This window comes from Pelodiscus sinensis, chromosome 6 (genome assembly GCF_052426305.1).
Source record: "Pelodiscus sinensis isolate ZL-2025 chromosome 6, ASM5242630v1, whole genome shotgun sequence".
In the NCBI taxonomy this organism is placed as follows: domain Eukaryota; kingdom Metazoa; phylum Chordata; order Testudines; family Trionychidae; genus Pelodiscus; species Pelodiscus sinensis.
Window position 1 is genome coordinate 82,608,893 of NC_143057.1, and position 14,407 is coordinate 82,623,299.

Consider the following 14,407-nt stretch of genomic DNA (forward strand, 5'->3'; position numbering starts at 1 on the left):
CATTTTGGAAATCATCAACAGTGTTGTGTGCACAATACCCAAATATACATTAAAGACTCTATACTGGTTAATGCTGGAAAATGCTACAGAGAGGTACATTATTAACATACCTGTCCTATTCAAATCCATTGAGTGCAATCTAGTTCATTAGGGGCCCAGTTTGGAAAGTTTCCTTGAAGGATATGTCTAACTTCAAGCATGTAAACTATTCCCTTGAGTTTGTTGGATCTACTCATTTTTTAATAACTTTTCTGAATTGGGGCTACAAATAAAGTTGGTCTACTTTCCCCGACCCCCAGTTGTCTAGAAGTCATATTGCTTCTCGGCCAACTACATTAATCTTCTTCTACTCTAGTCGTTGCTCTTCGAAAGCCTACCCCGTTCAATTCTCAGGTCACTTTTACTGGCATCTTTTTAAGAAATGTAAATAAATGTTAAACTTCAAATAAAACAATCTTCTCCTTTTGCCTCTTTCCATCCCCTTTCTATACTGCTTCAACTTCAAATTCCAAAACTGCTACATCATCTTTAAATTGACCTCTAAATGAAAGTAGTAATGGGTAGCATGGGCAATATGAATGTAGCCAACTCTCCATCTATCAGTCAGACACTGATATGAAGCAGCCTCTCAGGCTAACCAGAATGCCAGAAAACACTGGAAGTGTTAGATATTTTTCATGTATTTGTAAGCTGTCTTATAGCTATACCCAGGTCACAAATATCTCATGTAATTTTGGGCAGCAGAATCCTATTTCTTGAAAAATAATAAACACAGGACTCATGCTTTGGGCCTAGAGCCTCCTGTGCCCAATAGTGCCAGAGCAGTTCCACCTTAAATATTTTTTGTGGGGAGGGACGGGGAAGTCCTCTATGGTCCTCAGTGATGTTTAGGATGTGAGCGGTCTTTGACTACCATTCCCCATGTGAACATGAGCTCAGTACTCAGAAGCATTCAGTCACTTCATTTAAATCTCAGAAACTTCTTTTTAGTCAATGCTGTGCCCGTATTAAAATAGTGCTCATTATTTCATTGTGGTGGTATGAGTGTCTGTCTTCTCCTGTAAATATAAAAATATTTTTGAGTAATTTGTATAATTTTAGTTCTGAAAATACTTAAATGAAAAAACCAATAGAAACTGAATGTGAACTACTGGAGTTGTGTGTTTAAAAAAATTGCTTTCAGCCACAAAACTGAAATGTTGTGTATCTTAATGTATTTTTTTTTTGTGGGGGGATTATTTAACTAGGTAAAAAATGTTAATGCTGAACCAGCAGAAGTACCAGTAGTGGACTACCCAGATGGAGTTGCTAGTTCCATGGCTTACTCTGTTTGGGAGAACGTTAATGAAAATCGAGTATGTACAGACACAGCTTACAGAGCTATGCCGTAAGTAAACTGTTCCTGCTTCTTTGATAGATACACAATACAAGATGTGTAATAGAAATTAAAGATGTAATAGTATAGTCGATTAACTGATAAGTGGAAACCTTACAGGTTAATGCTATATACTACATGCATTTCCGCCCCCCCCCCCCCCCCACCCCACCAGTACATTTTAGCAGGCTGGCCAGCAGCCCAGCTCAGTCCTGACTTGTGATGGGTTTGGGACCCATCCCTACTGCAGCTCTGTACTTAAAGTATATTAGGAATGAGGTGGCCAGGCAGCCTGGCTCAGTAGCAGCTCGCATCAGGTCCAGGAGCTCAGACCCAACCCCCCCAGATGGGCTGCTGCCACTCTGCACTGCTGCTTCTTATATAGAGGCAACAGTGTGGGATGGCAGGGGGCTTCTCAGGAGTGAGGCCAGAGAGCACTGGCTGTTGGCTCCGCCCCTTGGGGCTATAGAATAGTCGACTAATTGATAATTCATGAGGTTACTTGACTATGCAATTAACCGATATTTAACATCCTTATTAGAAATGTGTTTAGACTCTTATGATCCTCTTTTTAGTATATCTTTCAGTCCTTACTCAGGATTTCCTTGTGGAAAAAATCGGTGGGGTTATTGTAGATGTTATCCTGTCTGTGCCGTGTTGATTAGCCTGTTTATGTTGGAATTACTGTTTTTTTGTGTCAGCTTACTATTACAGTTTTATAAGGTTCTGGAAGATTCATCTAAAACTTGTACACATGGCCAGGTCTACATTCCGTGGGAAGGTAAAATTGAGAAACACAATCCCAGTTATGTTAATTATGTAGTTGGAATCAATGTACTTTAATTCGAACTTTCACATGGTCTCCACAGTGGGAGGTCGATGGGGGCATCCTCTGAGTTCAATTTAGCAGGTCTTTACTAGACCCGCTAAATTGAACTCCAGAAAATCAACCACAGCAGCGTACATCTGCGTAATGAAGACGTGGCCTGAGATTGTAAAAATCAAGGAACCTTCCTCACAAGCCTCAGCTCTAACTGCAGTTGAAAAGGGTTTTCTCCAGATTATGCTCTTCTTACGAATGCATAATATGTTTTTTTAATATAAAATGGCTACTAATGAATTAATGTGCAGAAAATCTAGGAAATGACTTTTGTAGTATTTATCCATATTAATATCTTTCTGGTGTAATTATATTTAGTTACTGTCTGTCATTTGCATGATACCGTCTGTCTTTGTTTTGGCTTGTGATCTGGTCCATAGATGTTACTTAAGTTATTCAAACTAGTACAGCTTGAGCCTTTCTGGTCCAACAGAGAGACCACAGAGAGCGCCTTTCTGGTCCAACAGAGGGACCACCCAGACCACAGATGTTGTTGGGCCTATGGGGGCTGGCTGGGAGTCCAGATGGGGAGGCCCGGAGCCTGGTTAGGAAGCCAGGAGCAGAGTTGGTCCTATGGCTGGGGAGCTGGTGGCCTGGAGCCCGTCCTGCAGCCTGGGAGAAGAGGTGGCCCAGAACCTGGTTTGGGGGGGAGGCTTAGCAGATCTGGTCCTGTGGCCAGAGGGAGGGGGCTGAGTCAGGCCAAGAACCTGGCTGAGGGGGGCTGTAATAGTCAGTCCCATGTCCAGGAGGGACTGGAGAGGAGGAAGGGCGGCTGGAGTGGGACCCAGACCCTGGCCAGGGAGTGGTCTGGAGCGAAGCTGGTTCTACGGCAGGGGGGACAATGGCCCGGAGCCCAGCTGGGCAGGCTGGGAGTGGAGCCAGTCCTGCCGGGGGGAGGGTTTGGTGGCCTGGAGCCTAGTTGTGGGGGGAGAAAGCTGGAAGTAGAGCCAGAGTCTGGTATGGGATGTTAGATACTGATTAATTTAATAATCGTGTAACCACATCAAATCTTAGCGGTTACATGATTATTCAGTAGTCCCCAGGGGCGGGGCCAGCAGCCAGTGCCTCCCAGGAAGCCCCCTGCCATCCTGTGCTGCTGCTTTTGATACAGAGGCTGTGCTGGCATCCTGTGGCGCAGCCTGTGTTGGCAGCGTGCCCAGGCATGCCCCTAGGGTTGCCTGGTGTCTGGCTTTGTACCGGACAGTCCAGTATTTGAGCTTCCTGATCGGGAAACAAATTGAGAAAATAGAAATGTCCGTTATTTTCTAAATAAGATGTAATGTAGATTGTGATGTAATGTCAAGTGTGTCTGGTGTTTTTGATTAAACCATCTGGCAACACTACATGCACCCCACATGCTGCTGCCTTTGTGGGAGGCATTAAAGGTGGGAGAGTGCATGTAGTCGATAGGATTAATGATAAACTCAGCCCCCCATCAGGGCTATTCAGATGCAGAAGATGAGGGCCCACAAGAGAGCTTAAAAACCTTGCCTCTACAGGCACTGGTTACAAAAACCTTCTCCTCCAGAATCTCAATACACAAATTTTGGGGGATGGTGGCCAGCATCAAGTGATTTTTATCTCTAAAAAACCAGGGGTGAACACTTGAACCCATCCCCAAGGGTACCCCAAGCTCTTTTGTCCTAAAATAGCTTGAAAAAAGAAAAGAAGAAAACAAGCTGCAGTCTCTAGTAGCTGACCTTTCAGTCTGAGGCATGCAGATACAGACAGACAGACCTTGCGGGACACCTTCCAGGACACAAGAATCAAATCATCACCTTTTTAAAGTGATTTTTTTTTTAATTACAAAACAAAAGATATACTTGATAAAGCATACTTGGTTGCTAGATGTTACAAAGCAACTAAGGAAAACAAATTAAAACACAGAGGAAAATGGTGCTGATCCACATCAGCTGCTAGAAGTGGGCCTCATCCTCCCTGACTGAATTGACCTCATTATCTCCAGCCTTACTCTTGATTGGAACTCTTTCCTTATGCCTGTATATTTATACCTGCCTCTGGAATTTCCACTACATGCATCTGACAAAGTGGGTCTTTGCCCACAAAAGCTTATGCTCCAATAAATCTGTTAGTCTGTAAGGTGCCACAGGACTTCTCGCCGTTCTTGCAGATTTAGACTAACACGGCTATCCCTCTGATACGTCTCTTCACAAAGGCACTTGAGCTGGGAGGGAAAGGCATCTCTCCCAGTTAGTCATTGCAGCTTCAGGATAGGTGCCCATTCCCCAGTCTGCGGCAGACGGGTCCATGACTTGGCCACAGCTTGACTAGGTGGTGGGGAGCAGCCCTCCTTCTTTCCTTAAGCGTCTGCATGGCCCTGACTAGGCAGCTCTGCAGCCACACAGCTTACATGGAGCTTAGCTTATCATCAACAGTAATCGGCAGGGCTTGACAAATTGCAATATCTCCTTGCTCGTGGCGAGTAGATTTCATTCAGTCGCCCCGTTCACCAGCGCTGCGCTGGCGAGTAGATCTCGCCGCAGTTCGTTGAGCCCTGGTAATAGGGATGGGGGAATTAAACAGGGCATGCTGATGAAGGAAAAATTACACCTGTGTGTTTGAAGAAAAATACAGTAAACTTCAATAATATGGCACCTTTAGGACCCAGGGGGTGCCGGATTATCAGATCTTCCGGACTATCGGAAGGGGGGGCTATGAGGGCAACCCCTCCCCACCCCAGGCCCCTCATAGCCCCCCCTTCCAATAGTTGGGCTCTGCCCCAGGCGTTCCCGATTCAGCTGCTGCTGGTCAGTTTCAGCAGCGTCTGAATCGGGGATGCCTGGGGCAGAGTAGCTGGGGTGCTGCCTGGTTGGTCCCGTAGCACTGCCCCTCGGCACTGCAGGACCAACCCAGCAGCACTCCCAGCTGCTCTTCTCCAGGCGTTCCCAAGAGCAGCGGGGGTGCTGCCGGGTTGGTCCCGCAGCCCTGAGGGGCGGTGCTGCGGGACCAACCGGCAGCACCCCAGCTGCTCTGCCCCCGGCTGTCCGGATTCAGCTGCTGGTCAGTTTCAGCAGTGGCTGAATCGGGGAAACCGGGCATTGAGCAGCTCCAATTGTCCGGCAGCCGGAGCACTTCTGGGTTCCTGATGTGCTGGACCATCATGAGTGCCGGAGCATTGGATGCCTGACCAATGGAGTTTATTGTAGAAGGGAACTGTCAGATTCCAGAGTGGTGGTGGTACTGGCAAGTTAAATGATGAAATTCAAAGAATGGCACCTGAAGAGAAATAAATTCACTTCCTACCAAGGAAAATAGTTATCCATTAAGTCAACCAACAATAGTAATCTTAACCAGATTCCTTCAAAAAAGAAAGTACTAAAATCGACTCAGTCTAATCAACACCATAGCTCGTTATTTTTGGTCAAATTAATTTCTGTTAGTCTCTCATCAGATTTTTCATTCAGAAGTCTTCTTGGGCAACTATTGATCTCTGAACTCTTCTTTCCCACCTTGTGGGAGCTAAGGCATTCTACAAAAACTGTTGACTTTATATCTGAACTTGAAGGTGTGTTCCCCAGCTTTGAATTGCCTGCCCATATCTCTCTTCATCTCATCTGTGGTACTTGATGACTGCTCTCCAGACTGGATATCCTGTAGCCAATCACAATGCTGGACTGCTGCTAAAACACATGTGCATTCCTTTTCTATAATGTTGCAGGCACAGGAATTTCACTTTTAAGTAGCACTCCTGTACGACTCAGTCTCTGCTTGCTCATGACAATGGAAGACACAAGTGTGCCAAAAGTGAGGTTTATAGCTACTTCATGTGTGCACCTGAAAAACAAAACCCTGGCTGGGTCTAAGTTGAGGTCTACAACCTATCTGTTTAAATACAATTGTATTTCTTTCTGAATGCTTTAAATCAGAACATGTCTCAAAAGACTTTGGATATTCTTCATTGTTTGGTACTGTGACATCATGTGAAAAGAAAATTAGTTACAATCTGAAGATCTGCAGCAATTGTTTATAACTTAATTATTGACGCACATTCAAACACAGTAGACGTAACCGTCCCTCTTCCCTGCACGTCACTTGCCATACAGGCATTGATTTTTCTCTAAACTGTTAATAGTGAAAATAACTTGTGACTCAGGCCCTATACTTATGAAACATAAAATTCTCAATTTCTATCTTTGAAAACTAATTCGAAGCAACTAATCCTTGACTCTAGAATGAAATGCTCGCTGTGCAGTATCTTAACTTTTGCCATTCATAATAATTAGAAGGGGATTTGGGAGGAATTATACTCTCCTCTGACTAGACATCTCTTCTGTTATTTTAGTTCTGCCTGTTTCAGGACTAGAAGAAAAGATCATTAGTCCCCAACCATTTCAGGCTTGTGCTCTCCCTCACCCCCTTGTTACTCCTGTCTGTGCTCCATGGGGGGCAGGGAGGTTGAGGTTAGGGTCACAGTTGGAGGCTGAGGCTGGGAACAGGATTGGTGGGGCTGCAGTAGGGGGCAGAGGGTAGCAGAACAACTGGGGGCAAAGGGATGCTCCTTTCCCCTCACCTATGAAGGCTGGCCCAGGCCTGTTCTACCCCACAGTTTGAAGACACTTCTTCTTGATAGTCTTTAACTCTATGGGGATAGGAGACCTGTTCAAATTCAGTAGAAATTTTAAAATAAAATTTATAATAGGATCAAGTCTTATGGCAGGTGTTAATTGAGACTGCGATTTCAGTGTTCATTATTGACAGGTGCGTGACTAGTGCTGGAACCTCTTTGACGCAGTTTAGGAAGGCAGTCCCTGGCAGTGTTCCCTGTAAGTTTAATGCTTGGGCAGCCACCCAGGAGAGATTCAGATGCCGCCCAGTTGATTAGCAGAATGCCCACAGCCAGCAGCATGTGTTTCTGTTGGTGGTACACATTTGCACATGCCTCTGTACACACAACAAAATGTATTCTGCACATGGATGGAAAAAATTAGAGGGAATATTGGTCCCTGGGATCAAAAAGTTGAGAAATACAGCACTATATCATATTTTTTACCCTTTTTTACTTCCCTCCTCTAACAGCTGTGAACTGGGGTGATCTTTTCCTCTGACAGTTCTCTTCAGAGGAATATATTGCTAATTCTAGGTGATGGCACTGAGCTTCAGAAGCCCCTCTTTATATTCAGTCAGCCTGTGTATAACTAGAAGACACTACATTTGTTTTTTAAGGGTCTGCGTTGCAGCTCTGTAAAGCTGCTCTTTGAGTTTTTGCTCATATCCCATTTCTGCTAGTAGTATGTGCACTGTGTGCAGAATTGCAGGTTTTTCCTTCAATGGTATCCTTAGGGGACCAGCTCTAGCATTAAGGATGTTAAATATCAATTAATTGACTGATCAAATAGTTGATGCATTTTGCATTGACTATTCGATTAGTCGATAGAGTGCCTCTGCCTTCAAAGGCGAAAGTATCATGTGGAGCCCGGGATCAGCCTTTTCAAAGCAGCAGCACTGTATGGAGCCTGCGGTCAGTGAGGGAGTCCCCAGATGATCTTGGGCTCCATGCGGCGCTGCCACTTTGAAATGCGACGTGCAGTATGGAGCTGCCCCAGGCTGCACACGACACTTCAAAGCGACAGTGCTGCATGGAGCCCATACTTTGAAGTACCCTGTCCTCTTCTCCTCCTCCTCCACCCCCCACTGCCTCTTTCTGATAGAGGCAGCAAGCAGGGGGAAGCGACTAGTTGACTAGCCTGTCAACTATCTGATAAGCATTTGCTTATTGGATAGTCAACTAGTTGTTCACATCCCTATCTGGTGCCCCCTGGAGTTGTGTGCATATGTGCTGATATAAGGGACAATCCTCTCAACTCCTTCTGCCCATCGTGGGATCTTGGTACTAGGGTCAGTACTGGAATCGGGCCAGTGCTAGGTTGAATGAAACAACTGCTGAGACACCACTGAGTAAGAGCAGTGGGAACGTGTCAGCCAGTGGTCAGGGCTGTGTTTGTGTGTGTTATACACCCAAGTCTTCAACTGCTAGAACTGGGGTCCCTTCGCAGCGGGCAGCCAAAAAGCTGACAGGCGCCCCAAAGTTTTACGCCCGAGTCTTTAGCTGCAAGGACCGGGGTCCCTTCGCAGCGGGCAGCCTAGGGAAAGCCGATGAGCGCCCCAATAGTTTGCCCCGTGGAAGCTGCACAACCCAATGCTCAGCTCTTACTGCGTTTACCCCTGACTGGCTGTGATCCTTCTAATTGTGTCTGGTTCTGTTACAGCAACAGGAGTCGTCAGCTTAAAGCTTAAACAGTTACTATTTTATTGTTACAAGGCAAACTTAGCTGTTAAATGCTACTGCTGTGTTACAGATAACACAGCCACTACAAAAGGGCAAGACAGAAATTACACTAAAAGTCACTTACAGGTACCATGAAACCCTTTTGGTTCTCTGAGCTCTTATTAAATGCATGTACAATAGACACCTAGCAGGTATATTCTCACCCCTGTGATCCTTACTCCAGCAAAGCCAGGTTCCTCTCAATCCCAATTGGAAGCAGTCGGTACGAGACTAAGGCGTCCCTAAAGTCTCGGGGGTCCAAGACCACCTGACCAGCAGGTATATGGGTGGATCTCCAATTAGAGTGGTGCACAGGGTCCTACTTTATACCCCTGTGGTCACGTAGACGCTTCTTAATGCCAATTAAGTTGGAATGTCTTTGTGACGCCCATTCCCACGGGATCCGAAGCTTAATTTGCACGTGTGAGGTGGAGGTAATGAAATCATTAGGGCCGGACATTCTTTTCTGATGGGGTGGCAGATTCCTCTTCTGGGACGGTGTGTAGGCGTATCAATTACTGGTACCAGACAAAGGCAACCCAAGGCCCCAGTCATGTGCTGGCCCAATTGCTGCTATCGTCTGGTTTCTGTCTAGCATCCAGGATCATAGTTATTCCAGCACCTCTGGAGGCCCTGGAGCCTTTGAAGACAGAGTTTCGTTCTCAAGGATTCTCTTTCTCAAGGATGTCAGGGGGAGGAGGGTTCTGTCTGGCGACAGAAGGGGGGGCCCAGTATGGGTGGAAAAACTCCACTGGTACCAATACTGCCAGTAGGCATGTCCTCATCCCTGGGCTTCGAGCGGTATGCCTCTTGCAGCAGGTCCATGCCTGTGAATCACCCAAACTCTAGCAGTCTCACATGCTTTGGAAAAACTCACGTTAAAATGAGAAAGATAGAGGCTTTTGTCTGAAGGCCTTCCTGTTGGGGCAGCCTTCTGAATTTGCACTGAGTACTTTGGCTTCTGTGTCAAGCATTCCACCAGCACTGGTCTCCTCCCAGGATTGTTTTCTGTCCCTGGTGCTGAGGAAGAAGCATAAGAAACAGTGCACTGAGAGAGGGTGCTCTCTGGTGCCAAAGAGGGACAAGCAGGCAATGGCTGACATAGTGAGATCAGTGCCAGGCCACTTGTCTGTCCCCAGAGCCACTGTTGGCTCCAGCAACTATGCCTATAGCTCTGAGTCCTGTGAGGAACCCACCTCTGACTCGTGAGATCTCACTCCTGCTGGTTTCTTCAACTCTGGTGGCTTTTCAAGTGTGACAGGACCTGATGGCCTTCCCAATCCTGTTCACCCACAAAGGTCTCATGCCAGCCAAGGCTACCTGGAATGGAAGGCATCAAGGGGCAGTGAGAGCCATCCCAGCACCAGCCACAGAAAAAGCCGCCATGGTCCCATTGCAGCAGTCTCTGATTTGTTGTTAGTCACTGGTTCCCTGGTGCCATGTGAAGGTGGAAGTGGTTACTGTGTTGCTGTGGTGTCTTGAGGGATCCAAAGAGGGAATCCTTTGCTCTGCTGACGAAATTCCAGTGTCTGACTTGTGCACCAGGCTTCGGTTCTGACTTGTGGTGATAGATATTGTGTAATTGAATAGTTGTGTAACTGCATGAAATCTTAGAAGGCACACAACTATTCAATAGTCCCCAGAGGAGGGGCTGGCAGCCAGTGTGGGCCAGGCCCAACTCCCAGGGAGCCCCCTGATACCCTACACTGCTGCTTCTGTATCAGAGGCAGCAGCATGGGGTGGCAGGTAGGAACTTGTCTGTGAGGGGAGCCGGTTGATAAAACAGCTCCCCATGCAGACCAGATGCCTGCTGCCCTGCACTGCTGCCTCTAATACAGAGGCAGCAGCACAGGGTGGTAGTAGCCCCTCTCTATAGGGGGTCTGAACTCCCCACGCACAGAGGCTGTTCCACATCCCCATGGGATGATAGAGGCAGCAATGCGCAGCAGTGCATGGTGGAGAAGGGGAGGTGGCACCAGGGACCTGGTGCTGGGGTGAAAGAGCTTTTAAACAGGCTTCCCTCCACCCAGCACCAACTCCTGCCTTCTCCTCCCTTGCTGCCTCTGTAAGGAGGCAGCAAGGTGGTGGGGCAGACAGGTCCAAGGGAGCCCGTACATGAAAGCCGGCTCCTGGCATGTATTGGCTCTAGTTGCCCCCTTCACCCTCTGCACTGCTGCCTCGCTATGAGGAGTAGGGTGGGGCAAGCAGATCCAGTGCTTACAGGGAGCTGGAAGCCAGCTCCTCATGGGCACCCGGCTTTCCCCCCCCCCTCCATTGCTGCCTCTGATTCAGAGGTAGCAAGGGATTAACCTATAAATTGTCTACATACTGACAGCTGTAGTTCTAGCTCTTGGCCACTGGGTTACTGTCCAATATATTGGCAGTATTGGCACCAGTGGGAGTTTCTCATGGTACTGAGACCCCCTTCCACTGTTGGTACTTGGTGTCCAAGAGAGACACTGTTTCATCCTGCTCGGCATTGGGCCCTGATAGTGGCACTGACCCCAATACTGAGGTTGCAGAAGTGGCTCCATTGGAAATGGTGCAGGTAGGGGAAGCAGAGGCATTCTCTGGTGCTGGTGTCTTCCTTGTCGTTCTCCTGCAATGGCGATCACCGGCCCCAGCAACCTGCTCCTCCTGGATGATTTCAGGGCCCATGAAAATCTTCTAAAAAGGGTTACCACAAACTGGGGGCTAGAAGCTGAGGATTGACAGTCTGTGCACAGCTTAATTAGTGTCATGGCTGCATTGTCTCCCTCTAGAGTGACTCTGCCAATTAATGAGGCAGCGCTGAGGCTTGTCAGGGTGCCATGGCAGATCCCTTTGTCTCTGCCCCCATCTCAATAAGCACACAGAAGAAGTGCTGTGTATTGGGCACTGGGTTTGAGTACCTGTACTTGCATCACTCCCACTTCCTCCTGGGATAGTTCCAGATAGTGTTGACTGCAAACAAGTGGGACAGAGAGAGTAGTTGAGCATTACTCCCAAAAATCTGGAGGCTGACTGGTATGCCACTCTCAATTTGAAGGACTCTTATTTCCACATTTCCATCTTCCATGAACACAAAATATTGCCCAAGTTTGTGGTGGGTCAATGCCACTCTTAATTCATCATGCTTCCCTTCAGCTTATTGGCAGCCCTAAGCATGGTAGTGGTTGTTGCTCTTCTTGGACATCAGGATGTTCACAGGCTCAAATCCAGCACAGCATTGGCATAGTTTTAATCATACTTTTTAATCTGATCCCAGCTCAGAAAATAGAGTTAATCAGGGCAGTACCTACCCTGGCCTAAACTTATTTACTGGAGACCAAAATCTGAATTATGTCAGGTCTCCTCTATCAGATCTCAACCCACCCTCTTAAAACTGCCTGGGTTTGCCTCAGATTGGTGGCATATACTTATGTGGTGCAGTACTTATGCCTTAGATTCCTATGTGTGTGGCTGGTGTTAATCACAGTTTTGTCCCGCATCCTAACTTCTCTGGGCTGATGAAGAGACCTGCATTCTGTAAGGAAAGGCGTATCTTTTGCCACCCTGTATCCATTAGTAACCTTGGTTTTGGATGCACCACACTCCTGTTGTAGGACTCTGGCCTCTAGTCCCAGGAAGAATTCTCTCTGCATATAGATGTCAGGGAACTCAGGACAGTACACTTGGCTGCCAGATGTTCCTTCCACAGATCCAAGGCATGGTGGTTCAGGTCTTGACAATATGGCCTCAATGTTTTACATCAACAAGCAGGGAGGAGCTGTTTCTTAGCCAGAGGGCTGTTGGCACAGGGACTGTGGGTTTTCTTTGTGAAGCACATCATTCACCTTGAGGCGTCACATCTCTGAGAAGCCTGGAATGGGCACTGGTGGATTGTGTCAGCAGGTTCTTTTCCTTTCATCACCTCTGGTTTATTCATGTGAACCTGTTTGCCACCAGCCAGGTCAGGAAATGCCATCAGTTCAGTTCTGTGCATGAGCTTGGCAGGGGCTCCATCTGTGATGCCTTCTTGGTCTTGTAGGCAGACCATTTACTATATCTTCCCACCAATTCCCTTGGTTCACAAGATTCTCCTAAAGACCAAGTGGGACAAGGCAAAGGTTATTCTGATAGGTCCGGCATGACCATAGTAGCATTGATTCAGAGTGCTTCTGGACCTCTCAATGGCAGCTCCACTTGTGTTCCTATTCTTTCTGGGCTTGATTTCACAAGACTGTGGCAAGGTTGCTGTGTGGCTGAACTGTGAAGAACAGATCTGCTCAAAACAGGTTCGACAGGTCTTGCTAGGTGACAGCCTTCCACTGGGGCTTCCTACTTTGCTAGACTACGTGTTCCACCTTAAACATCAAGGTCTCTTTTTCTCATCTATGAAAGTTCACATGGCAGTCTTCTCAGCTTTCCACCCCACACAGTGTAAGACATTTCGTCTTTTCCCACGAGATGATGGTCTGGTTCCTCCAGGGCCTAGAAAGACTCCATACTTGGGTTCATGATCTCATTTTCCCCATGGGACTGAAACAGTCCTGTCAAAGCTCACAGGACCTCCCTTCATGTTGGTCTAATCACTCAAACTATTTCCTACTCTCTGTAGTTATGGCTTCTCTACTTAGGGTTGTTTGGCGCTTCAGCATTAAATAATTGAAAAGGTGGTAGTTAAGACCCATGTTAGCAATGCCCTGATCAACAGCAAGGAAATATTTTTTGTTTGGTTTAGCAAGAATAGATAAGCTGGCACAAGACAAAATGGAACAAGTGGGGGGTATGATATTATTACATGTAAATATGTCTTGCTCAAGAAAATCCAGGTGGAGACCTATATATAAAAGATTGTGTAAACAAGAAATTTATTCTTGATGCTGCTTTATGCAAAATGATTATTTGCAGACATAATCACAATACTATAAAATTAATTGTTAGTGCAAATGCCAGATTTTCCTAACCTTTGCTCACCAAAATTGGTATCCTTCCTTAAATGTGATGTTTAGGATTGTGTCTAATACAATAGGTATTGTGTCTCAGTTCTTGCTATAAGCAAAATGTAGCTGTTTTTAAAACCTTAGGGACATCTGTATAGTAAAAAAGCTAATCTAAGAAATTTCATACTCCATGGTTAGGTAATTAATAGATTCTGTATGTTCTAAGGACAATGGAAAACTTATCTATGACAGACATCTGGGCTACTGTCTTTCTATCAGGTATTATTGCTATCTTAAACTGAGAGTCATTCTGTAATAGACACTTTTAAAAATTCACAAGTAGCTTTCCTTGTATAGGATATCTTATTATTATACTTGGCTTAAAGCGTGTTTCTCAAATTTGCCCAGTTTTAGCTGAAATGGGAGAGTAAAAATCTGGGAAACTTGTTCCATTTGAGTCTGGAACAAGTACATTTATATTTTGTATTCTAAACAATTTGTTAGCCAAAGTTAGTGAATTAAAATGAGTGACATTCCAAATACATGTTGAGTTTTTCTTTTCTTCATAAATTGATCCTGCTAATACTTACCCTGTGTGATTAATGTTGATAATTCAGCCTGTAAATGGCAACTAATGAGCTCTTCACTGCTTTTGGTAGGGAGTCTGACATTGTTCCCTCAGCGAAGAACCTCACACAGTCAAATTCTACTGCGAACCGTAGTCATGACAGATCAGCTAAGGAACCATCACAAAAGAGAAGAACAGGAAGACGGAAGAGAACCAACTCTGATAACTATGATGCAGATTACACCACTGGAGGGGAGTCTTGTGATGAGCTGGAGGAGGACTGGGACAGGTACTGACAATAACTTCACCTGTTGTTGAAATAATACAAACTCCACTGCCTGTGATGCTTTAGATGGGTTAACCTAGTTAACAAGTGTAGTGTGTCTGTTGAATG

The 14,407-nt window shown here is 46.1% G+C and overlaps 1 protein-coding gene across 3 annotated transcripts in view; it reads left to right on the plus strand.

Moving 5' to 3' along the window:
• Positions 1-14,407, plus strand: part of OCLN (occludin) — a 35,327-nt gene that overhangs the window by 12,668 nt on the left and 8,252 nt on the right. For all 3 annotated transcript variants that reach the window (XM_006124306.5, XM_006124304.5, XM_006124305.5), the window contains exons 5-6: positions 1,248-1,387; positions 14,105-14,302. In XM_006124306.5, the coding sequence (XP_006124368.1) occupies positions 1,248-1,387; positions 14,105-14,302 (338 nt within the window). The remainder of the gene's footprint in view (positions 1-1,247; positions 1,388-14,104; positions 14,303-14,407) is intronic.